The sequence below is a fragment of the Dermacentor variabilis genome, chromosome 3 (assembly GCF_050947875.1).
Source record: "Dermacentor variabilis isolate Ectoservices chromosome 3, ASM5094787v1, whole genome shotgun sequence".
Lineage (NCBI taxonomy): Eukaryota > Metazoa > Arthropoda > Arachnida > Ixodida > Ixodidae > Dermacentor > Dermacentor variabilis.
In genome coordinates, this window is record NC_134570.1 from 52,698,824 (window position 1) to 52,725,145 (window position 26,322).

General features: G+C 47.0%; 1 protein-coding gene across 3 annotated transcripts in view; it reads left to right on the forward strand.

Annotated features, from left to right (window-relative positions):
* LOC142575601 (solute carrier family 35 member G1-like) overlaps positions 1-26,322 on the forward strand; it is a 78,293-nt gene that overhangs the window by 48,558 nt on the left and 3,413 nt on the right. The window contains exons 2-4 of one of the 3 annotated variants that reach the window (XM_075685089.1): positions 12,739-12,857; positions 15,737-15,866; positions 25,476-25,669. In XM_075685089.1, coding sequence (XP_075541204.1) covers positions 15,794-15,866; positions 25,476-25,669 — 267 coding nt within the window. In that variant the 5' untranslated portion in view covers positions 12,739-12,857; positions 15,737-15,793. Of the gene's footprint in view, positions 1-11,129; positions 11,227-12,738; positions 12,858-15,736; positions 15,867-25,475; positions 25,670-26,322 lie in introns of those variants that run through there. The other 2 variants (XM_075685088.1, XM_075685087.1) reach the window with 2 other exon arrangements.

Genomic DNA, 26,322 nt, shown 5'->3' on the forward strand with positions numbered 1-26,322 from the left:
TTGCTTAACAGTTTATTGTTCCTTTGTGTGTGTACTCGACATACTATCGCCTCCGCATATTTATTGCCAACCGTTCCTATATCGGGACAGCAGTGCTGTGCGGCTGAAATTATAACCCACAATGCATTAGATGAAGTCCACTCCAGGAAACCAGAGAGCTTAACGACTTTCCTCTCTGGTCTCCAGTAACATCGCATAGATGACGTTCGGAGTACCATTATCTAAAATCATGCATACTTCCCTGGTACATTAGGTTAAATCGCAAATGTGCGCTTCACGCGAACCGCACTGCTGTTCGATAGCAAAGCAATGTAGCTGCACGTTTTAAGCAGGTTGCATCACAATCGTTCTGCCGTCGTCGCTATGTCCTCGTCGCTGCCGTCGTTATTTCATCGTCATCATTCCATCGTCGTTCATCACTCAGTCATCGTCATTTCATCGTTGTCATTCAAATGTCGTCACTCTGGCGGCGGCTGCGTGTGGCTCGGCTGAGCGCAGCCGCGCGGGCCCTACCTTGAAAGCGATGCGCGAACGGTACAGCGTCTAGATGTGTCGATAGCTGATAGCTTCGTGTGCGCTGTGTTCTCGCCGCTTAGTGCCCGTTGAAGCGAGAGGCAGCACGAAGGTCAATTGCGCGCCGCTGCTGCGTTTATGTTGTGTGTGTGTGTGTGCGTGTGTGTGTGTGTGTGTGTGTGTGTGTGTGTGTGTGTGTGTGTGTGTGTGTGTGTGTGTGTGTGTGTGTGTGTGTGTGTGTGTGTGTGTGTGTGTGTGTGTGTGTGTGTGTGTGTGTGTGTGTCGCAGCACAGGAGCTCGACGCTGTAACTATTAAGGCCGTGCACGCGTGTTTGAAAAGCCGAAAAGAAGACACCCTTAAAAACATTCCTCGTGAAAGACAGAGTTCAGGAACGATTGGCGCGTTACATAGTTGCGTCGCATTACACTAATTTACTCATCTAAACTGAACATTTCCATCGTACAGTTGACAATGAAGGCAACAACTAGGGGACGCGTTGATCGTCGAAACTCACACTGCGTCTCTCATCGTTGTGTGGCGATCTGGCGCGTTTTTTCGGCGAGGTCGAGAACGTCGCGTCTTGTGATCCAACGCTTTCGCACGCTGAATAAAAGTTGCGCTTTCTCTGCGAGCTGCTCCGTGGTGGCTGAAGGACGCGTTTGCCACCGATATCTGCAGCTCGTCTGTTGTCGTACGATGCGTCCACTTTGCACTTTCTGGCTCACGGAGACATCGCCTCCTCGCGGATTCTCGCAGTACGTGGGACATGCGCGTTATTTTTCGTATTTGTTTTCGGATGATGCTAGGCGCACTAACGGAGCGCGCGCCCCCTGGCGGAAGTGGCTGAGTCCACGAACGCACAGGTGCCGCGCGGCGAAGCTGCCGCATGCCGTAGAAGGCTTGTCATTTCAGCCGTACAGTAGTTTGCCAATCGAAACCTATACACTCGCCGGGAATCACGAGTCTCGTTTAGACTATTACAACTGACGCACCCCAATCCGCGAGCTTCAGTAATATTTCGTTCTAACCGAATTATAACCAACTTGCTTTTAACCTAACCTAACCTAATCTAATCTAACATAACCTTGCACCAACCTCGCACCAACCGCATAGCATGATTACCAAAATTTAGGCATCGCGCCCCGAGTCAACGCCTCCTAGATTGCGGGCACGTGCGCTCTGCTTTATATGACGTCGTGCTACTGTACTGCTACGTGCTGCACACTGTACTGTTGGTGGTGAACATAAGCGTCAACTTCACATTTCCGTCGCCAAGCTCGGCGCGACGGAAGCGCGGTGACGTCGAAATCGCCGCGGCTCACTCGGGAGCGTCCCCATCAGATTCTACCGCAGTCGGACAAGGTAGTGCAACGTCTCGGATCGAAGTACACCGGCCTTGTGATAATTAGGGGGCGCCGCCCGAGTGCGCGCAGTATTAACTCTTTCCCTCTTTCTGTTCTATTCCAAGTCTAGTGCAAGGTAGCAAACCGAACGATCTCCCGGTTGGCCCCCGCCCCCCATACTTTTCCTCTTGCATTCTCTCTCTTTTTTTATCTCTTCAGGATACCGTGCATCTCTACAGGCCTCACATATGCAGGAAATTTGATCCGGAACCCTTGTATTCCCCTTTGCCATGTATACAGCGTTTCCTCGATCGGCTTCAATGACAGACAGTTCCGCCGCTACGGCAGTGACGGCGCTCGTAACGGAGACGATACGGCAAAATACAACCTCCTTAAGTAGCACGGTGACGTCACTGCCGAAGAAGAATGCTCTGCACGAGGCATACAACTGCGTACGACAGATCGCCGGCACACGACGTCGATTATTCGTGCAAGTCATTCGCAGTTCATCGGCTTGTTTTTTTATTTGTTATCACGCACGACGCTGCAGCAACGTCACGAGTTTGAAAACGGAAGGCAGTTGTTTACGTCCTCGAAGCTACGAAGCGCCAAACGTCACGGCATAAACAACAAATGCGAAACATTCGACTCCGCGGAGGTCAAGTTTTCGCGTTGCTATGACGTTTGCAGTTTGCTTCAATGTTTGCTTATGACTGTAGCAACGTCTTTCTTCCGGTCTTCTGCTCCCAGTGCAGACAACTATACTATTTGCTTATTGAGTTGGAGCAACCCTTCTTTATTATTATTATTGCATGGAACACAATCATCAGCCACGACCTCGCTGGTCAACTGTGGGCCGTCCGGCACGCCGAGGAAGCCGCCCGTGTCCAAGGACTCGAGGCCGTCACCTAGGCTGGGGTGCTTATGGCCCCACCCCACCCAAACAGCCGGACATTTAAAATAAAGTTTTTTTTCACTCACTAGAACACAAAGCGCGATTTGGTTTAAGTGGATTACCTGAAGCGCCAGACGTTATTCGCGCGAAAAATCGGAATGTCCTGGTGTTTCATTAAATAAATTTAACAAATTCCATTTGAATCCTTCACTTTAGAGCTCACGCACTCGTATTGCAGAGCTGAAGGTTAGCATAACTCGTTAGACTAGAGCAACATTCCAGATATACGTCTCTGAAATCTGCTATAAAATTCACTGGCGTTACAGTTGAGATAATACCGAATTGCTTGACACAAGCTTCGGGGAAACCGTTAGGAGGAACGCCCGTGTGCTTCGCAGAGCACTTTAAGGACCGATACATCAAAAGTGGCGCAAGATTTGCAATTTATGCCAAGTGAACACGACATCACTGCTGCCCGGGCTTCAATGTCGCGATTGGAACACATGCCCTAAATTGAATAATTCGAAAGTTAATTAGTGAACATTTAATTTATGATTCGCCACCCTGTTATTTTTCGTGCAGGCGCCGTCCACCTCTTCCATGAGTAGACATGAAAAGGAGCAACCGCGCTATTTGCCACAGTCGATTTGTTTTATTCTGTTCGAATTAAACGGATTTAAAACAAAGCATATGGTATATACAGAACACGGATCAAAAGCTAAATTCCTGCCAGCTATAGTAAATGGGCTTCGGAAATGCAGGTTCTCGTTTTGCACTCTACGACAGATCGTTGACAGAAAAGAAAGACGACACATGACATAGAATAGAATATGCGAAAGAAGCAACTAATATATTGCAATCTAGGGAAAGAATGTACCCACGTGTTAAAAAATTAACTATCTGCATGTACATAGAACCGGAACTGCAATGCGTTGTCTCATACCATATGTGTATCAAATTAAGTACGAATCCGTATTTACACATTTGTGAATGTTTCGTTGTATTTTGCTAATTGCTTGCTTTTATGTAAATGTGTCATGTTTTTGACAAACAGCGATGTATAACTAAGGCGTACATTGTGCATGACTTTGACGATTTGTGCGCTTAACTTGTTCTGTTCCTAATAATGTACCTAATCTTCTCTGTACATAGTGTATTGTTTGTTTTTGTGTTCTGCTTTGCTGCACCTGTCCGAAGTGCAGCACGAAGCGTAGGCCCAGTCGGGAGACAGATTGTCTCCTTTTCCCTCTCTTCGTGGGCATTTCTCGAAATGTCCGAATAAAAACGAAATGACATGAAAACTGAAACGACATGGCAGCGACGAAGGTACCTTATTCATGCGCATGTTTTTTTTTTAATTTTTTTAGACCCGACACTGCACATAGCTACAAAATGCAGCGGCAGAAGCTAAATTTCAGCGAGTAGGATGAATGAGCGAGTGACCGAACGAACGACCGAGCAAACGAGTGCTATTATAAAAGAAGCTATTCGCTTTGAAAGCTCTTTGATGAAAAGCAGAGTGCCAGCTAAGCGGCCGGATGTTGAGCTTCGCTCGAGCCCGGGTTTATATACGCACGAGCGATACGGCAAACTCGGTCAACCGCCACGGGTGCAAAGAACTCTGCACGCACATTATAAGGGTATACAGCTGCTGCGAACTATACTTATTGAGAATATTACAACAGCGAAAGGACGCCACCTTGCTTCCGTGAAGCTGCTGATACAAAACCAGAGCAATTATTTACTGTCAACTTGCGACTATGTGTTCCGCTGCCCGCTTGCCAATATGAACCTACCGCATTAAGGAGAACTGAAGTACCACACATTTCTAAACACCCTTCGTGTTTGCCTGTCCGAGCGCTTGATGAAAAAATTAGATAGAAAGAGAGAGAGAGAGAGAGAACGTTTTTCTTGAGCGGACAGGCCTTTCAACAGGTTTGGCATGCAATGCAAGTGTAGTCCAAAATCAAGAAAGGGGCTGCCAGATGGAATAGCACACTGTGGTATAAAGTTGCAAACAGGGATAACGTCTTTCTGAGGCACCTTATCCCTGTTTACAAACTTTATACCACAATGCAAGTGTAGTGTAATACAAAGGATGACAGCACACACGCACACACAAACGCATCCACATACATACATACATACATACATACATACATACATACACACACACACACACACACACACACACACACACACACACACACACACACACACACACACACACACACACACACATACATACATACATACATACATACATACATACATACATACATACATACATACATACATACATACATACATACATACATACATACATACATACATACATACATACATACATACATACATACATACATACATACATACATACCTACAACTTACGGCGTGATGCCTAAGAATAGAGACTCGGCGGGCTGCAGGCCCGGGTTCGATTCCTCATAGAGTCATATTTTTTTCATTCTTGTACGTTCATCGTAACGAGGCCATATTGACTATAGCAAGGTAGGGTAGCCAAATAAATGTTCTCGCATTTAAAATTTATTTCACCAAACAACGATACGAACTTTGCGAACGATACCACCAAGACCATACAATACCAGGCTGTGCACTATACGCACAGCTCGTGCACACAGAGCACATGTACAGGTATGTCAAACTCGGGGAACCTACTTAGACCAAGAAGCATAGATCTAGCTAAATGCTACTAGTCCTGCGCGAAAGTCTACACCCGTGCAAGCCTGTGACACTAAAAAGCCTGCGCAATCTCTGTGGCCACTGCCTTTCTATTAAGTCTTAAATATTCTTCGAAAACATTACTAGAACTAATCAAATCAAACAGCGACAATACGCTATAACTGCACCGGGTCCTTTTAACCCGAATCATTTTCAAAGGAACAAAAATCTACGGAACGCGGCTTCTTCGAGCTATCCTATATCTGGGGATTCATTAGTTGAATTGTAATAAAACAGCGACGCCTGGCATCGCTACGAAAGGTTAGCGGACGCATTCAAAACTGTAGCACCGATAGGCTTGCGCATTCATATTCTAATGCGTTAGCGTAGTAGTGTCAAAGTGGAAAATAAGCGTATCTGTGTGAAGCACGGAGTAAGATTAACAGGAGCGCACCATCGCAGAGCGCTTTCAAGATAAGGCCCGCGCGTCCGCACCATACGCAGCAGCCGCCGGAGTAGAACGCTCCCCCCCCCCCCCCGATGCCTCGCACGCGACTGCACGCGACGGAATACGGTGCACTTCCTTCCCGCTTTCCTCCCTTGCGCGCGCGACATTGAGCCGCCATCGTCAGCTCAGCTTCGCTCGATTTCATTCGCACATATAGCATAGGGCGCGCGGCGACAATGTTATCGCCCTTGGAGTTTACGCGAAACATCACGGCGACGGCGACGGCACCAATGCACCTGTAGTATCCATATAATCGCTATCGCAATAATGTTATCTCGTTAGATAGTACATGTTAGGCGAGCCTGTCGCACATCGGTAAGCAAGGTGCTGCGTTAACTTCAAATTGTATGTTCTATATGATACACATGTTCAATATTTCAACTTAAAGCAGAGTCGTAGAGAAGGAGTGGCTGCTTATGCCTGGTATAAATCTTCAGATTACCTAAACTTCCGAGATATATATGTCCACATACTGTGCTATGAATACACTGGCGTTCCAATGAGCGGTTTCTCAAAAGGCTCCTTCCCACAGTTCGGAACGACAATAACTGCAACGCCAATGCAATCTTTAGCAGATTTCGTAGGTGGATAATGGGAAAGTGCTTCTGCGTAGTCTTAGGAATTTGTGCTAACTAGAAATGTCTTTAATACTGTCAGACTGCAACATCGCAGTTTCAGCGGGCGTCCTTAAATGATTAACCAAACAAATTAACGAGTTAATCGGTTTGATTAGCTGCCTGGATGTTGCGGCTTGTTGAGCAAGTAATGTCCGCCTCTTCCTGAAATACGCCTGCAAGCGTAGACAGTGATATCTTCCACGGGCTATTTCGCGACCGGAGGAGGCAGATGCAACCGCGACGCGACAGAGCTTGACAAAGCGACGAATGGTGAAGCGTGCACCGTCGAGTTCATTGACACCGCCGTAGTGGCCGCCGCCGTCGCTTACCTCGCACCAGCCCTGGCGCACAACCAAGCGTAGGTTTCCACGATAGCACCTCCGAGGCGGTACCGTAGAGGCACCCTAGCCAAGAGAGTGCGTTTATTTCGGCAATAACCCGATAGTAAGCTCTCGTTATACCCAAACTATGGAGGCAGCAAATGAAGTTCGTTATAAGCAGTAGTTTGTTAAAAGCGAGCAGGCACTGAAAGAGCCATAGTAACGCGAGCTGTGCATTCGAAGAGTCCGGAGGCTCGCGGAAAACTATAGCCGCGCTCGATGCAGGCGCCATGAAAGTGGAGAGATTCTGCGCACACGCATGACCACTGCAGCTGTCACGTGCGACGGTTATGATCACGTGATTGAGCTGCAGACCAGAGGAGCGGGCGCCACGTGGCGGAGTTGTCTCCGCAGCGCCTTTCCAGGTTGTCGCGAAGAAACGCACAGGGTCAACGTGTGTCCTGCAGCAAGCATTTCCGTGCGGATCTCTCGCTTCGCACTTCGTATTAAGCAAAGTACGGCGTTATTTCACTCCGAATAATCCGGTCTATAAGATGCCAACACAAGGAGTCGGGAGCTCGCAAAAAAAAAGCTTCGAATAAAGCAATATTTCGAAAAAGGAGACTTCGTCACAACGAGAGTTTACTGCATTTGCTAAATGTATGCCGGTCTTATGGGTGCATTGAGGTCGGACGCTTCTCTGAGTGTGACCTGCATGAGCAAGGGCAAAAACATTTACGCACCCCGTCAGCGAAGCGGAGAAAGTCGCAGTACAGACCATATCAACAATGCCGGCCGAGGCCGCTTTACCCCGCCGCAAAGATTGCGCGTGCAATTCTCCAAATACTGCGAACTTTCTGTCGTCACGCGAACCCGGAATCTTGAGCCGGTCGTCTCAAAATGGTCGAAAACATGACGCCGCGCCAAAGAAACCCGAGTCAAGAGAACCGCGTGCTATTCCAGCCCGTGCCGAAGCTTCCGCAACTGGTAACACGGCCGCTGCGCCGATCGTATTACGGCCCACGCTTGACGTCAACTCGGCGTTTGCCCCCTTTTCGAGAGCTCGTTTATCAGCTGCTCGATAAGGAGCTCTCGTGATGATACGCCTAGAGGCATGCGGCTAACCACTCGCACGACCCGTGCACCAAGTGCTGACGCTCGCAATCGACGAGATAGCCACTTCGACCGGAGCACGAGATGTCTCACGGTTCCGTCAGCATAAATGCCGCGAATGAAACACACGGAGAAGCGGACTAAACGCCTCAAGGACCGAAAAAACAAAGCGCGAAATGGAAGAAGACGTTGCGAAATATTCATCGTACTCATACGACAAAGGAACGAACGCAGTCTGTCACTTAAACGTTTGTGTGTTCAGGCTTTAGTGGTGACAATGTAGTCCCTACTAAGAACGTCCAGCCGTCCGCTCATGTCTCAGTACACTGTAAAACAAAAGAAGAGGGGAACGTGATGCTCGTTTAGTGCTTTTGTAATACGCGCGATTGATTGATTGATTGATTGATTGATTGATTGATTGATTGATTGATTGATTGATTGATTGATTGATTGATTGATTGATTGATTGATTGATTGATTGATTTTCCAAAGCGAGGCAGAGTCAATGAGAGGCGCTGCAGGGGACGGCCATCTTCGAATCAATTTTCACAACCTTGGTTCCCACCTCTCGCAGGCCTAACAGGCCTTCAATGAAGAAGCTTTTTATTACTCTTTAACGTGAACCAGGAATGCGCCTGGACTGTCCATATATTTGCTATAGCCATAATAATAAATCTTCTGAGGAACGATGAAGAGGAGGATGTTCTTGGGGGAGACTGTAGGCGGATCTGTAGCCTCGCAATGCAGCAATTCTGAAACTTTGTTTTTCATTACATCTAGAAATAATCCATCGATTTCTCAGCCAATCGTCCATAGTGGGTATATAGGAGCCACATGTTCGACAGCCAATAACAGCAGCAACAACAACATGGCGGCAATCGCTCCGCACACGAGCGCCTCCATTCAGAAAAGTTCGCTACCGTTCGGACGCGCAGTGCCCAACGAGTGAACGCGACAACGTACGTGCGCAGGTTGGAGTCTGCGATAACTAACTCCTGTTTGGCTGGCCGATGCTGCGCAGTTCCTCGATGTCACAGGGTGTGACGTTAAATCTTGAAAACGTGTCATCTGATCGACTGGCTGTCACGTCACGACAGAGCCAGTCGGCTATGCGTGCACTCAGATTGTTTGTGCGTGTCAAAGGCTTTGACGTTAAATCTTGAAGCCTGTCGTCTGACTGTCACGACACAGGCAGTCCGGTGCGCGTGTATTTACATTGCATAGACGCACGGGTAACAGTTCACATTTCACTTTTTTGAGGCCAATAGTTCTAGGTTGTTGTTTTCCTTTTTCTCGTCCTTGTGTGAGGATTCCACATGCTTTTATATAGTAAAAAATGGACGTTCTGCCGCTGTATGGCGCAGCACCTTAGTGTCCGTAATACTGTGGCTAGTGTCAAAATATTTCGCTCCCTAACGCGTCGAAAACTCCCATTATGTCCAGCCACAAGGACACCTATAGGGACGGGAATTGGGATAGTAGATATGCTTGTTTACTCGCATCGTTCTTGGAAGGCCTGGCTGCAAAGCGGATCGAATAGCTTTTGTTACAAATCCGGGGTATTGCCTCTGTTTCGTTTCTTACTTCTTTCAGTCTGCGTACAATCTTGCCTTCATCCAACTCGCGATCAACAGCCCATAATTTCTGGTTCAACGCGAATCTCGCTTTTCAGCAATCCGTGAAGGCTTGCAAGCAAATCTCTAAAGTGAGTGCATGTATGCCAAAGCCAAACCCTGCCCACTATTTTAGACAATCACGCATTTCTTTCACAATTTGGGAGCTTCCTCTTACTTCGGAGTTCGAAGCTTTAAGCTGAAAAACGGTCGCTTTAAAGCCTTTAAAGTTTTGCCACAGGTTCCACGATGCTGGTTCACGCCGCTTTGCTCCTTGTTAGTAACGTCGCCTCAAGCGAATGGAGGTCAGCGGTGTTAACTGAGCAAGGTCACTTAACTCGTTAGCTTCGAGCGTAAATTTGGTACGACTTTTCGCTGTTTATATGAACAGGTTTGCATCCTGCATTGGCACACGACAAACCTGCCGATGATCACGGCCGTGTTGAGATAGCATCTTACGTCTTAATGTTACAGATCCTTGCTAAACACCATTGTGGCACCACTTTGTGAGTAATGGTTAGTTCGAACCTGGGACGCTCATCTTCTTTCCGTAAAAAAAAAAAAAAAAAAAAAAAGATTGAAGCGCTAGAAACCTAACGCAAAGCCTACAATAGCATTTCTGATACGCTAGAGGCGGTCTTCCCCTGTTGTGGATAGTTCAGCAAACCATTTACTAGCCAAATAATTGCAATACTAATTAATTTACTGAATTATCATTCCATTGTTCCTCGCACAAATGTGTGCTTTCCGCGGCCAGAAATTAATGTGAAGTTTATTTAATTTCCATTAATTTTAAGTGCCCTTTGAGCTTTGTGGAGGCCAATGATGACAGAAACGTGGCATATAACACCACATTCATTGGAAAAAAGAGTGCAAGCTTTGTGCTCTTGGAGCTCTTCGAACTCCACCGTATCTCCAACAGAAAACTGCTTTGTACAACTCATATAAATAAATAAATAAATAAATAAATAAATAAATAAATAAAACAGGAGCTGGTCACAACACTTTCTAAAAGACCCGCCGCGGTTGCTTGGTGGCTGTCATAATGGGCTGCTAAGCACGAGGTCGCGGCATCGAATCCCGGCCACACGGCCGCCGCATTTCGATGGGGGCGAAATGTGATAACTCCCGTGCACTTAGATTTAGGTGCACGTCAAAGAACTCAAGGTGGTCCATATTATTCCGGAGTACTCCCCTACGGCGTGCCTCATAATCAGATCGTGCATTTGGCTCCGTAAAACCCCATATTAAAAAAAAAAGGTAATTTCTAACGGTATACCGACCAGCTAGCTGCTGGAATAGCTATTCTAACGTGGCACACATTCGACAGCTCTTCACCTCGAACTCACTGCATGGGCGCCCGCCGCCCTAACGCCACGCGCAAGAGGAATCGAAAGCTGAGAGTCCCGGCTTACGCACCTCCATTTTTTTTTAACGTTTCTTTTTTTTTTTCTTGTTCCGCATGTTCCACAGCTCGGCACTCCATACCTGTACAACGCAGCCGGCAGAGCCGCTGTCGTGGCATGATTTAATGGGGTTCTGGCTCGAACGACGCGTCTGTGTATATGCGTTCCCCTTCCTGCAAACCTGTGCTGGGCGGAGGAATCGAGCTTGCCTCGAGGTAGGGGGCTTTCAACGTTTTATCTGCCTGCGCGTTTCTGTCTGTGCACTAATTTCGTTGCACGCGCTCCCTGACGAAGGTCCTATGCAGTGCAGCGCCAGCGGCAAAACAAGTTATTTCGCATTATTGGATTGACTCGATCGATCCGCTTGAGTCTAGTCGCGGGAACAGCAGAGCTTGCCGCTTGGCTGCTGTCTCGTTCGTTCTTTCTTCTTTATTTATTTTTAATTTGACTGTCTAGGAACGTTTGCGTAAGAAGCTTCGTTGCCAGAACGTTTCTTTCGTGTCGCCTTTCGGTATCATCCTATGACCCTTGACAAAGTTGTTTGCGGAGAAGCCGGCGATACAAAGGTTGGCGACATTCCCGATTTCGTTCGAGCGTATGAGTCAGTGTTTACCGCCCCGTTGTTTCCATTAAACGTGAACGAAGGCAGAGAGCCACACACTGGAATGTGTGCCCAGGTCCACCAGCATCGCAGTCAGTGGTGTGATTCCGTGTTACCACGACTCCAGAGTCGGTATTAATATCCCTGTGAAAACAACAGGAACCGCTTTGAAGTTGGAGAAAGAACACTCTCCCCGCAAAGAACTGCTGGCAACGTGGCACTTAACGCTTCCGTTCTCCAATGCTTGAAAGAATGCCTGTGTAACTGGAGACATACGGAATTAGACGAGTTCATAAGCGTGTTTCCCGAGTTTTTCATGTTTGCTTGAAAAATATTGCTGCTGCCATACACAGCGTCATTCGCTGATCGAATCTGACTCAGCTTTTATGGTGCTCTGTGTTGACGGGCTGCTTTGCTTTACGTCGTCGATGTGCACTGCTAACCAGCTTCCGAGACATGACAGAAGGAATTCCGGCTATGACAGTGACTTCATCTGGTAAGGTCGGCACTGTCGCGGAGAAATGGCCTCACATTAAAAATTAAAAAAAACATGACCGTGTTAAATGTCACCTGCGCTCTCTCTTCAAATGTGCGGTGCTTCAATCCACCCACGTGACGTCACTGTTCAAACCGCAAGGAATTATTTTTTTCTGTCTGTACGAGGTGCTGACTTAATTAAACTTGCGGATATATTTCCGTGGCAGTTTGAAGGGAAAGGTGTATGGAGGCAAAGCGCAAGTCTGACAGCTGCTCCTGCGTAAGGTCCCACATACTCTTTCGCTTTCTTTTATCCTGGGAAATAGAAAACATAAACAGATTACGCAGCACTTACATGTAAAGAAATACCAAAAAATACACCGCCGAGCATCAAATTAGAATTTTACTCCTTTACTTTGTTCTCCAAAGTTGTGGCAAATGCGAAACCGTCACAAGTTGGAAGCTACGCAAATTCAGAATCTGCTTTAAAAAAAAAATTAGGAAAGATAAAGCAACGTCAAGCTCTGACGCACTATACTTGTCGCAGTGACGTGTGTGCGGAAGCTCCGCCCCGTAGCTTTGTCTTCATTGCCACAGAAAGCAGAGCTGATCTTTCGCGGTGGTGACGCTAAGCTGCTGCGCAGTGCAGGTCCCAGGTTTGGTTCCCAATCGCAACGGCCACATTTCGATGTGGACGAAATGCAAAAGACGCCCATGCAGTGACGCTGGATTTTTACAGTAGGTTTAAAGTGACACCCTAACGCAAAAGTAAGTCAGTTTAGACTATTAAAGTAACCTTTCGAAGCATTATTTTCACTAATCTGGCGGCAAAAAGAAAGGGGGGGGGGGGGGTATATTCTCGCACTTCTCGTGGTTCTGACTCTGGAAGAGTTCTCGAAACATGCTTAGTTTTATCTTTTGTTTCTTTCAATATGAAAGCTATATTCCGACTTTACGAACAAACAATTGAAAAGGCTCGAATGCACAATATGAAAATCTAACGACGTCAAAGCCTGTGGGAACTGTGGGATCTTGATAACGGCATTGCCGTCAGTTTGCCGTCTTTGTGTCTTTTTCTGGCTTACTGTAAAACTGCTTCCACTGTAAGAGCGGCCACTGAGCTATCACAAAAGCGTAGTTTACTAACACAGCTGTAATACAGGATGCAAAGCACTTACATCCTGTAAGCTTCTTGCCTTTTTCTTTTGTTATTATTGATTATATGATACTGGTAAGTATTTCGTCGGGGTACGTATTATCAAATCAGGAGATTCGCAGGCGCAAGTTGGAATCAGCTAGAACAAGACACGGTTAATTGGAGATCGCTGCGAGAGGCGAGGCCTTTGTCCTGGCGCAGTGGACACAAAAATAGGATGACGATGATGATTATGATGATCGTGATGATTATACCCCCTCCTTCTTTGCAATAACCTCCAATGAGGGCCTTTGGGGTGTTCACACTGAATAAATGAATGAATGAATGACACTTGGTAGGTTATCTGCAGTGTAGTTCATGTGGGTGGTCAAAATAACACCCCACCCTTCCTCTACCTCCCTCACAGTCCTTGCGTTTCCGACACCGTTTACAGCTCTAACGTCATCTTCCTAAAGAGTGGAACTCTGAACTGTATTACCGATTCCGTCACTGCCACGTACTGCAACCGTGTACAACTGTGGTCGTTGTTGTTGTGTACGCGCGAAATGGACATACTGTCCTCGACCGGTACCGGTGCGGTAACTGGTACCTGTAGAACCGCGACGGCTTTCCAAGCAGTTTAACCTAATTTGATTTCGCTTGCTTAGTAAGCCAAAACCATAGAACGTGATAGCTGCAAAGTGCGGCAAACCGTAGAGAATGCGTTACTTTCTGGCTCAGTTGTGATGCTTTGGCACCGCATGACCATCGGTGGCATTGTCTGGACCCATTAGCAATATAAGCATCAGTTGACGTGCATTAGCTGTACGTAATGATAGTGACGATGACGATCTCCCCAGTGGCACTGCTTGGATTCATTAGCGGCAGATGGATCAGAATTCATGCATTGTCATCTGAGCAGCGTCGTAGGTTGTGACTCATCGTCAGCTGCAATGAACACTACATCGACGCCAGGGACAACGGAATACGTAGACAGAGCAAGTGTTTGGCTCAAGTACTGCGATAGCGTTTCGTATATGGAGCTAAAGCGAAGCAGCACTTTCAAGGGCGCTGTCCAAACGGCTGCTGGGATCGTACGGGGAACGTAGCAGCTGCTGCTATTCGGGGCGAGCACCAAACTGAAAAAGTAAAGACAAAAAGAAAGTATTGACAATGTCGTAGAAGTCATGTGGCATGACTATCTGTGAGAATGAAATAGCGTTTCAGCGTAATGGCGCCTTGTGACGCGATTCGTGTCTTTCTTTGTGTGTGTGTTTGTTGTGGCAAAATTTTTACGGCGTTTAGGCCAATTCTGCTGGTCCGCAAATGATACAGCTCACGCCAGCGCCTACGGGACATAAGCTAAAGTATGATACGTATGTCTTCTAAATTTTAAGTTTTGTATTCCTTACGTGAACGTGTGGTCAGTTATTACATCGCGCGGTTTTTGCGGTGGGAACCAACTCCGTGGGAAAGCGCGAAGAATTCCCGCTTCAAGGAAAGTTATATGAACTTGTTAAACCTTACTTTTTTGCCATAGAAAGTGTATCCGGACAAAAAAGAAGTTATGCAGTGTTACTTGAGTAAAATTTTCTCTCTGTAGTAATTAATTAAACAGAAATTGAGTTGCTGCAGTATCTACAACCTAAATCTCGCTTCAGCCAATCAAAAACGCTGCCATGGGCTTTGCGTTAGGCTTATCGCGTTTGAATCTGGAATTGGACCTATCCAATTCAAATGATGCGTTGAGCTTTGTGATGGCACAAGAGAGAGAGAGAGAGGGAGGGAAAGAAGAGCTTCATATTATTTGGTGCTATCGTTAAACGACCCTTTAGAGTGTTGTTGTGGTGCTATGGTTATTAAATAGTAGCGTCACACCACAACCTTTACTGTTCTGTTTCTTTTGCTTATTTGCCGGCACTTTAGTGTTATTTTCAAGTAGTGACAAAGCGCCCTTGTCATACCTGGAGATTTTAGTTGTTAGTTTAAGCTGATACGGCTTCGAGGTCAGGTAGTTAGTCAAATTGGCTCCCATGTAATGTACCATCGGGACCCTTGAGGTACAAATGTAATTTCTTTTTAATTCAGGAAAGATTTAATTCACGCAAGAAAATGTTATTGCACTTATTAAAAGGAAAGTTTACCTCATACACAAATTGTATGAGACTGCCTACGGAACTAAACTTGCTATTTTTCGACAAAGTACCTACAACGCAAGCCGGCAGAGCTTCCAGTCCAGAAAGCTAGATTCAGGAAACGGGGTTGACGTTCGCGTGTGAAATGGTTTTTCATTACAAAAAAAAAAGGGGGGGGGGGGGGTACGAAAGCTGAGGAAATATGGCTCGGTTCGCAAACGACGTCAGAGAGAGCATACGTTTCCGCCACCGGTCTCGGCTCTTGACTCCCGCGGAGGCGAGTGGACGCGGATAGATATTCAGGGAAACGGCACTCGCGAACGCGCGGAAGGCAAATGTCAAAAAATGTTGCTGCGTCACACCGGTCGTTCACGCAGGGCCCTGAATGACACCGGCGGAGCGGACGCCTGACGACAGCTGCGATCGGCGCCGCCATGACAGCTGGGGACAGCAAGGCAGGCGATGACGTCAGCGTCGAAGTGGCCGCGGCCAAGCTGGCTGCCGAAGGCAAGTTCACGGACGCGCGCCGCGACAGAAAGTTATCGTGCTGCGACTCAGAAACTTGCGGTGACACGCAGATCTTTTGTGTTATTCTTGGTTTCTTCTTTATTTTTTTTTTCATCGTGCCCATTCATTTTATTTTTACTGATATTTTGTATGCGTGGCTTTCAGTGCAGCTCTTCGACGTGACGAATATTTCTTCGGCAAGATAAAAAATATTAATTCCGAAACAACGTCACATTTTCGACAATTATTGCTTCAATAAGATACATTTAATTCGATCATTAAGAATAATAACTTCAGCCATGCACCACTTGCACAACGAAGACGGGCTAGTGTTGTTCATTGACTAGTCACTCCACGCAAAGCGCACTTCTCATTTTTTTTACTCCAGAGGCCAGTTCATTTCAAAGCGAACGTAACCACCCGACCTACTAGCTTCTTGTTTGTTTTTTTTTAATCTTGCCCCATTCGAGTTGTTAGGCACCATAGCTTGTCATGGATCGAGGTGCATCGTTTTATTTCTCGGTGGCGTTATACCTGGCGTGCTATCCTGAGGAGGGGGTGGGGTATTTACAAGCGGCAACCTAGTGCACTGATCATTTCGGCTGCCGTCGATTGGCTGGGCTGGGGTGCGAGTGGGGCCGACCTGTGCGGACGGCTGTAGCCGCTTCGCCTTCCTATACTTCCCTTTCTCCCTTACTCTTTTTATCCCTTTCCCTCAGCCGTGCAGCGCTGTGGAGGTGCCCTCGCACGAGAGGCAGTAAAGGCACTGTACTTTTCTCTTCCTTCTCTCCACTAAAGTCGCTCACACTCGCTCGTACACTCGCTCGTACACACCCAGCCAATCAGGATTTATTCAGCAGCAGCCGAAATTGTCGTGTCCACAGGCGGACGCTTACAGAATACTAACCTTCTCTCCCCTCCCCCTCCCCGTCGGACACCACTATTTTTTAGTTTTGACTGCTTTAGAACCAATTCGAGAGGACAATGAATACGCTCTCAGCCAATTAGACAGCGACCTAGCCAAGATGATGAGCTGTTAATACAGGACAAGGCGACATAATAATAAATATAGCTAATATGCCGAAATTCGACAGTCTCCAAAATAGCAGTTCTGCAAGCAAGATTCAGCCCTTAAACCAAGTATACCGGAAGCTTTTCTTTCCTTCTTTTTTTTTTCTTTTACAGACTGTACGAAATTATTCTCTTTCTTTTTTTTTTTTTTTAGTTGTCGCCTGTTTCTGAGCATGACACATGTTTCAACATATTATTTTCCAAGCTGTGCGGCGAAGTGCACTGGCGTCCCAGTCATCTTGGTGTTTCAGTGCATTAAAATGCGCTCTTTGTAATAAAGTGAAACAATGCATTTTTACTGCCAGTTCGACGGCGTGCATGTCACGAATCCGGTGTCATCCTCACAACTCGTTACAAGTGGAGACGCCTTACAGTCTCACCGATTACAATTCGTAAGTTGCAATGGGTGCCGTAAAGTAATTACACAAATGCATAACACGTGCTTTCTTTTATTATTAGTTGATTGTTCATGTCGGTTCTTGCGCAAGTTATGTCCGCCGCTTTGAGTAATTCAGTTCAAGTACTTCAGTTATGCTGTCTGGCACGGATGACTCATAAAATATCTACATAACTTACAACACAGCGTATACGTATGTGTAACATACACTCGAATACTTCACGAGTCTAAACAACAGAATGTTACAAAAAGAATCAACCAGAAACTCCTCTGGGAGTTGTCTAAGTACGCTCTTGCTCATCTCCACGCATCCCGGTGTCAATATCGATGTTCTCAGACTTGATCCGGCCAGTATAGACGACAGCACTGCGGCGACACCAACTGCTGCGGACGGCGGCGCTAGGTGATTCGATGACGCTCGCAAACTACTGCAGGCGGCTGCGCCAGGTGGTGCTGATGACGTTCCTATCATTATAAGCCGTTGTCGCTCCTGAGCGATTTATCCATCCGCGTCGAACCGTTATCAACCGTGATTAACCGTACTCCGGCAGCAACTGCGTATCTTTAGCGCTTTATCCATCCGCGTCGAATCGTTATTAACCGTACTCCGGCGGTAGCTGCGCATGGTGCGGCCGCGCGGAACTTATGTTTAAAGCAATCGCCCTACGTGACGGACGGACTATAGTTTCCGCGTTGGGTAGGCATAAAAATTCCCGCGCATTTAAATATTTCGTAGCAACAGTCCGAGCAAAATAGGGCTACTACTTAAAGGGCAACGCCGGCGTGTTCTTTTTTTTTTTTTTTTTTTGTCCACCATATTAGGATGTTTTCATCTTCAAATGGCATTGACAGTCCTGTGACCGGTAGGTCGGTTCAATTTGCTCAGAAATTCGTCAATATTTTTAAATAACCAATAGACGAAGTAGCGAAACCGAAACGGGTAGCTGCTTAGTGTGACGTCAGGTACTGCACCACCATAATGTAAACACGCAGAAAGCGTGCTAAGCACGCAGTACACGTGACGCTAACGCCAGAGAAGCAAAGCTGATGACGTCTCCTGACGACACAGGGAGCTTTTACAGAGTTTCCAAACTAGATAGCGGCTATTTAGGCGAGGATTTCAGCGGTAGTGGCGGTGTAGTCTCTGACGTATCAAACGCAGGGTGGCCAGTAAGAAGTCATGAGTCGGGAACGCAATCAATCTTTAAAATTCACTTTCGGGAAAACTAAATGACTTGCAGCCATATTGCTTGGCACAGATAATCAGAGTGCACCAGAAAACGTATATTCAAAATTTTATTAACATCAGCGGACGTCGAAAAATCGCCGGAGTTGCCCTGTAACATGTAAAGCACGAAATGACAGTAGAAATAAGACGCTCATACGAACAAGGCTTCCTCAGAAAATATCCTACGGTGTATTTGCACGCACGTTATAACAGCACTGAACTATGCCACCTTTAAAAAAAAATTGCATGGCTTTAAGTTGGATGCAGTCCCGGTGATTCACTTAAATAGAATGGCCTCCGATGTAATGCTATTAGTGAGGTTTTCAGACAGTACATTTGCGTCTCGTCATACGAGCGTTCTGAAAGGAGACAGTGTGTTTTCCTGGTTGCCCTCTTCTGGGCACGAATATCTCTGTGAACACAGGCACCGCAATTCACCTCAGTAATTAGACAGCGCAGAATTAAGCCCGTGTGTTTCCTTCGCAGCTGGCAATTTGTCGCCGGCCAGGCGCAGTTGGTGCGCAGATACATAGCACGCCCTCTCGCTGTCCGAGCCGTGCACCGTTGTAGGGCAACAGATACCATTCAGCTGTGAAAGGTGGCGAGCATCGTATGCACGCCTGCAGTAACGTGTGCAGTAGAAAAACACCGAGTTTCCGCGATGAAAAAAAAAATGCGAACGAGAAAAAGATACGTGCGAAATTAAACGAAAACGACACGGGCATAAAAAAAAAAGGTTGAAAACAGAGAAACGTGTATGCATGCGACGAATACGGCAGATATAGACCTGGCAGAGCTTTACGGGGGGAATACGTCGCACTTGCGACCCAGATTAAAGTAAAAATAAGAAAGAAAAAAAACGTGCCACAGCTGCATACTCGTACAGAATGTACTTTTGTGCAGCAGCGCACTGAGCCTTTTCGCTGCGACTCGCAGAGAACTGCAGTGCTATCGTTAACCATTAAACTAACAAGGTCGCAACTACTGCGCAAATACTTTCCTTTATTTTTGTTTTCTTTTTTCTCTCATTGGTTCATGTTGTTTTACTTTCCTCAAATGGGCATCGAAACGAGTTCGGAACCATTTCAAAGCAAAATTGGAAACACACAGAGCGTCGAACGATATATTCGTTTGCCAATTTAAGGAACATAATTCGAAAAAGAAAGCCAAGCCCTCAGTACATTATACGAAAAGAAAAATCTTAAACCACGCGACATTGAAAATAAAGAGTTTGAGTTGCGAAAAGCAAATACCCGGGAATTTCGTATAAAGGCCAACTTGGAGTGCGGCCAAGCGGTGAACACAAATATAACCACATATAAACGCACGACAATCATTATAATGCCCACTGAAAGAGGCTCAGACCACTTAGATGTCAAATGCACGTAAGAGACGTGAAACGCGTCGTCTCAGGTCTACAGCTGTGCCCGTGTCGCGTGCACATTTATGTCGCTTACGAAGTGCTTAATTCGGCGCAGTCATCGACAGACATTGGCGGTCGGCAGGGCAATAAATTCTATAGCGTGGACTCGGGACAATTTTTTTTTTTCGCGAGCTATAACTCGAAAACAATCTCAAAGTTTCATGCAGGCTGCTCCCACAAAGACGTATACGTGCACTTGCCACGTGCCCTTCATGTCGCCGCGAAACGAAAAGGTCGCTTCCCCCATGACGTCACGACAAGTACTGAACGCAACTGGCTAGCGCACATATATACAGGGTGTCCAAGCTATATCATGCACCAAGCTTTACAAAAACTCGGAACATTTACGTCAATAAGACCAAATGCTTGCTGCTCAGAGCCTTGTTAAGAAACGTCGGAATTTTAAGATTTCCTGACATCCGATTGTTTATTTAAAAATAATTACCTAACTTTTTATAGTTCTGTTCGTTGTCAAGGTGACACTTAGGGAGCTGTAGAGAATCGCAAGAGGTGTTGAAACGGGGATGTTTCCGGCCAGATACACAACGCGTGTTCAGTGGGAAAGCAAGCTGTTCATCTGCTACTCGGCCGATAAGCGACGATAGCAGCACGGTTGCACTCTAAAACAAAATTACACCCTTTAATGCTGTGAGCCCGGTACTTCCCAGTAGCGAACGGCATGCGCGTTATCAGCATGACATAGCATTCGCGACAGGAAAGTAGCGGGTGCGGCATTTTCAAGAAAGGAAACGCAAGCAACGCAGATGCCGATTATCGTTGTGTGGCAGATATACACCCCGAAGTGTGTACCTTTGTCTAAGAGTGTTTTTTTTTTTTTTTACACGACGTGCCAAAAGATCTGACTATTGCGCTTAAACGTCAGGGAAACACGTACGCTACCTACTGGGGCGAGCCTGAAGATGAAAATCTTGTTTTCCCGCTGAGAACTGTTTCATGGCACTGATATCCTATTATGCAAAAAAGATGTGAAGCGTGCAGACAGGACACAAGAGTGGAGAAGTGGACAACACGAACGAATCCTATGCAAAAATCATATCCAACACGAATCCAACACGAATCCTATGCGTGCTAATTCTTCTGCAGAAACCTCAGTGCGCACGGTTTCGTAGTGACGTGGCATTTTTTTTTTTTATCTCGCTAACTGTTCTCTATTCGTCGAAAGCAAAAAAATAAATGCGCGATATGTACATTATTGGAAACTCCTGCTTTCGACGTATAACTTGCGATTTTCTGCGAGGTTTTCATTGATATCTCGACAATTAGGACAACAGTTAGGAAGTTAGAAAAGTGATCTCAGTTAACCAATTTACGTCCATGGCTAGAAAATCACTGACGGTTTGTCAAGTGAACTCCGAACGACATGTGCATTTTATACAAGATGCACTTGCCCTTGCTGGCGCAGGACGATCCATATGGCGGCTGAGACACCCTACATAGTTTGACAGCGGTGTCCGTGCCACCTCATCCTCGGTTTATCACTGAATCTCGGAGCCTATGAAACGTAACTTCAGCATAAAGCACTTTTCTCTTTCGCAGTTTCCTTGATTCTCTGTAGTAAGTTGTATACGGGCCAGCGGGCCTTGCGTGCACATTCATTGACACTCGACCTTGTAAACAAATGACCCGGTGCACAAATGTGTGTGCTTCTATGCCTACAGCGTCAAATATGTTTCCGCGCTTAATTCGTTTATGTGTTCCGAACCCGTTGCAATAGCGTTAAAGGGTTAATGCGACCCACAACGAATCATCCCGCCGGATGATGACGCCGGAGGTTCGCCACCTGCCATCGGCTGCAAAGAGTCTGTGGAAAATGCCAACTTTAAGTGAGAAAGAAAGTGGAAGAGTAATAACGAGAACAAACGAAACTAAGAACAGGTAGTGAAAGACTGACAGAAAGAAAAAAAAAGAAGTTATCAGGTGGTAGCGAACAAGCTAAATGTAAGAGCATTCTATTTGCTTTTGGTGAGCGATAACGCCCTACACGTGTCAATTCCAGACTGTGCACTCAATGCATGATTTTACGCTTCGCTCATTCGTTTCTTTTTAATATTTTTCGTAACGAGTCTCCACTTCCCGTCGGCCTTACATTTTTTTTTTTCCGAGCGGCAAGGCAATTTTAAATCTAAGCGGGATATAATATCGCGACCGCATATCGAGTCAGTAACGGAAATGCACAGCATCCGCCGTAGCCCGAAAGCCAGTACCATATTTAAGTTGCAAAGAGGCAAGAGGGGAGAAAATGCTAAAAAGCCTTAAAAAAAAAAGGAAACACTTGCACTCTAAAACAGACTCCGTCAATAACTCCATGAACGCGACAATCCGAAACGTTAACTGACGTTCGTGCCGTTCAAATCGTGCAACATGATTTCCAGCGAAGTAGGAACGCTCCAACTTTAAAGGGGCCCTGAACAACTTTTTATCGAAGTGGAGAAATACATTTGAAGTGAAGGTGGGCTATTTCAGAACCACTTTGCCGCGAGAAGTACTTCAATGCGTTTAGCAGAAGCGGAGTTATCGGCAATCAAACACGGCCTTAGCTGTGTTCCCCTTCCTGCTCCAATGCCTTGCACCGCGAAGGCTACGGCGGAGACGTCACCGTGGCGCGCAGTTCAAATTTCCGATTTGGTGCCTGTGCCGCGCTAAACGTAAGCCAAACGCGGCTGTCCTCAGAGAGCCGCAGTGCGCTTAGCCACTGGACTCGTGGCGGCACCTCGCGGCGCCCGCCGTGTAGCTGAGCGCAGCGACCTACAGCAGCCGCGTATTGGATTGTGCTTTACGACGAAATAAAGCACACAGAAAAGAGCGAGGAGCATGGGGTTTTTGAAACGAGAGCGTCTGAGAAAAAGGTGACTTCGCGCTCCGCTTGCGAGCTCCACGGATCGCGTACGACAGCAGAACTTGGCTGAGATGTTCATAACAGCGTATGCTACCCGCGGACTATGTTATTTCACCAAGCCCGAGGGGTGGTTCAGGGCCACTTTCGGCAAGCGAACAGCACGAACGAACCGCAGCCACCGCTGCCGAAAGATTTAAAATCGCCAATCAAGAGCGCGAAGAGGACGGCACTGCTGCATGTGGCGCCACCTGCGTTGCGCTTGAAAAAAGCTGCCTAACCATTTCTCGTGTATGTTGACGCCACAACATGCACCGGCAAAGGGTAAGAAGGCAATAAGCACAAAGTGGCGACGGTCCTCAGGGAAATCACCAGCGCGTCAATACGGAACCGCGCGGTAGTTGAAGCCGAGGAAGCGGCCGTAGCTCTAGCGGCAGTGGAGGGCTATCGACTAGGCAAATCCCTAACGATTCTAACAGACTCGCAAAAGCATGCCGGAATTACATGAATGGCAGGATCAGCCGCAAAGCGCTGAACATTCTCCACTCTAACGGCCGACCCACAGACAAGCAAAGCAAACATGCGATAGTTTGGCTACCGGAACACCGAGTGTCGAGGGAAATCTGGAGGCAGATAGGATAGCTCGAGACTACGCAACAAACCGGGCGTCCAAGAACACTGTCCCCATATGGACCCAGAACCGGTAGGCCAAACATATGCTGACACGCTAAACTACTTCAGGGGCGCCACAATGAGATATCCGGCACCAGACAAACAACTCAACAGAGAAGAAGCCGTAGTCTGGCGGCAACTACAAACGGGGACATACCCGAACTTATACACACTAAACAAAATTTACCCTACCCAATATGAGAATACATGCCCCTGGTGCGGGGACAAGCCCACGCTATATCATATCACGTGGGCCTGCCAAAAAGCAAAAGAGATAACTATAATAGAAAACCCGAGTGCGGAACAGTGGGAGAGGATGCTTTTCAGCGACATCTTGAAAGTCCAGCTACGGCTAGTAAGGCGTGCGCGCACGGCAGCTACCCTCAGTGGGGCCCTGGACTAGGGGCGCCAACCCTGCAAATCAAGATGGAAGAAGCCATCTGAAGAACCGCTAAATCCATATGTAAATAGAGCAAAATAAACGTTTTTCACCACCACCACCATGCTTACCTATTTTCACTTTAAAACAACTTTACTAGACAGCTCACAGCTACCTTTTTTCAATAGGATACATTTAGTTTTCTTCTTTTTACTTGCTCTTTATGTACGCTTCAAATTGTGCGCCTGCGTTGCGGGCTGCATGTCGCCGCATGCCATCAATGTGGCGCCAGATTTGAACCGGCGAATGCGCCCGGCCGCTTGAAAACGTGCGTAGGAAATCGAAGAATCGGTTTCCGCGCGCTCCGCTCCATTTGTGGTGCTTATGACGCCACAAGGGGTTTCACGTGCCCCATCAACGCAGCTATCCCCTCGCCTTTTCCGGATCGCGCCAGCAACTTCGGTGCTTACGAAATTGACCACAGACCTGTGGGTAGGCGCCCTTCGCGACGGCACCTATAGTACGTCCGCCCGGCACTGATCCGGCGGGCCCGGGCCATCGCCGAAAATGAGCCCCGGAAAGCCCCATCGAGATTTGCCTTTACATGTAGATAGACATGTTTTCATCATCAGCAGCGTTGTCGCTTTCAACTTTCTTCCATCGCGCATAACGAACTCATCGGAAAAAGTTAATAAGCTTATATATATACATATAAGTTTATTAACTTATGTATAATATATATATATATATATATATACCGAATTACTTCATATACTGAACTTTTTTTTGTTTATTGCACGAACTTCATATACTCTGTTTACACATAGCGGCCACATAGCTGCAGAAGCTGCACGAATAGTGTGGCCGCGGAAGTCTCACTCCGCGTTTCACAATGCAATGTCGTTCTGTAATTTATCTGCGTATGTTACTGAATATATACTGCGTATGTTACAGCTACGACTCGTGGACGCCAGCATTCACGTTAAATGACGGATTATTTTTTTGCCCCTTCGTGCTTCCAGTGCGCGACACACTACACGTTTTGGTCACGAGCGCTAGTAATTTACACTGTGGCCGCTGTTCGTATACAGTGACGTCTCGCTCCGTCAGAGAGAGAGAGAGAGAGAATAAACATTTTTGTTGGGTGAAGGCAGCTTTGGAGAGGCGTCCTCATTCCAGAATGCCTTGAGCTCGGGCCGCGTCCTGGGCCCTCGCAATCAGCCGTTGCTGATCCTCGAGGTCGGAGCTGGCCAAGGCTCTCTCCCAAAGCTCGTTAGTGGGGTAAGGGTTCGGAGGATTTAATGGTGCCGCTCTGCAACCCCCTACTGTAAGGTGGGTCCATATCTGCAACGCACTTCATCTGACAATTACCTCATAGTTTGTCGCCATAAAAGTGCGAGACTTAATGTTTCATCGAATTCGGTTTTCTTTTTCTTTTTTTCCTTTTTTCATATCTGACGCACTTCTTTCTTATCTATCTCTCTCTTTTCTCTAATGCGAGCAGCAAGAGCAGACTTGCTAAATTTGAAACGGAGTGCAGTTCGTTATGAACATGGTTTGACCGTTGTTCCTTTCCTTCGCGCAGGTACCAATGGCGAACCGATCAAAGATCCCAATGGCGGACCGGGCAAGGGCTCCGACGGGCTGCCGTACTTGCGCCGTCACAGCAGCGTCCACATGCTCGCCCAGGCAGCCTGGCGCGAGGCGGCCGGCATCACGGCTGCCCTGGGCACGGGACTCGCCATCAGCGTCGGGGGGCTGCTCATCGGACTCGTCGAGGTGAGCTTCCCGCGGAGCGCGAGAAACGCGTTAACGGACGTTCGCTGGCTGGAGGCCCGACCGCGCAGATTAAGCCGCGCGAACAACAACAAAAAAGAAAGCTTGGAGAAAGGCACGACGAGGACGATGATACGTTGCGAAAACGCAAGACAGGCTGGCAGTTAAGGAATGACGAGAAGCGTCGTAAGGAGAGAAGGCAGGTTTTATTTACAAAATAGGTTTATTCTGCGTATATATAGATATTTTGGAGAATAGTTTTGTTGTTGTTGATGCTGCTGCTGCTGCTTGATCGCAAACATAAGCGAAAATAAGGTACCTTAGAGCCAGACATTCAAAGACTACACTCTACCTTCTTGCCGGTTTTCCCGCTATTTTTCTTTTGATTAGAGTCATTGAGCAAAAAATCCACCACCGCATTTTAACGTGGTTGGGACTAGACTTAACTCTTTGCTAAAGATTTTACATCAAGAAAGTAAACGATCGATCGAATGAATATATGAATGAATGTTCCGCATGCTGGTGCATTCCTCCGCTCATCGCCGTTGATCTGCTTTCCGGCGCCATGGTCGCTGGGTCCACAACTTAAAACTGCGAGCACATGTACCTGCGCTCGCAGATGCGTGTCATGCAGTCTGGGATTGGAAATTCGCACG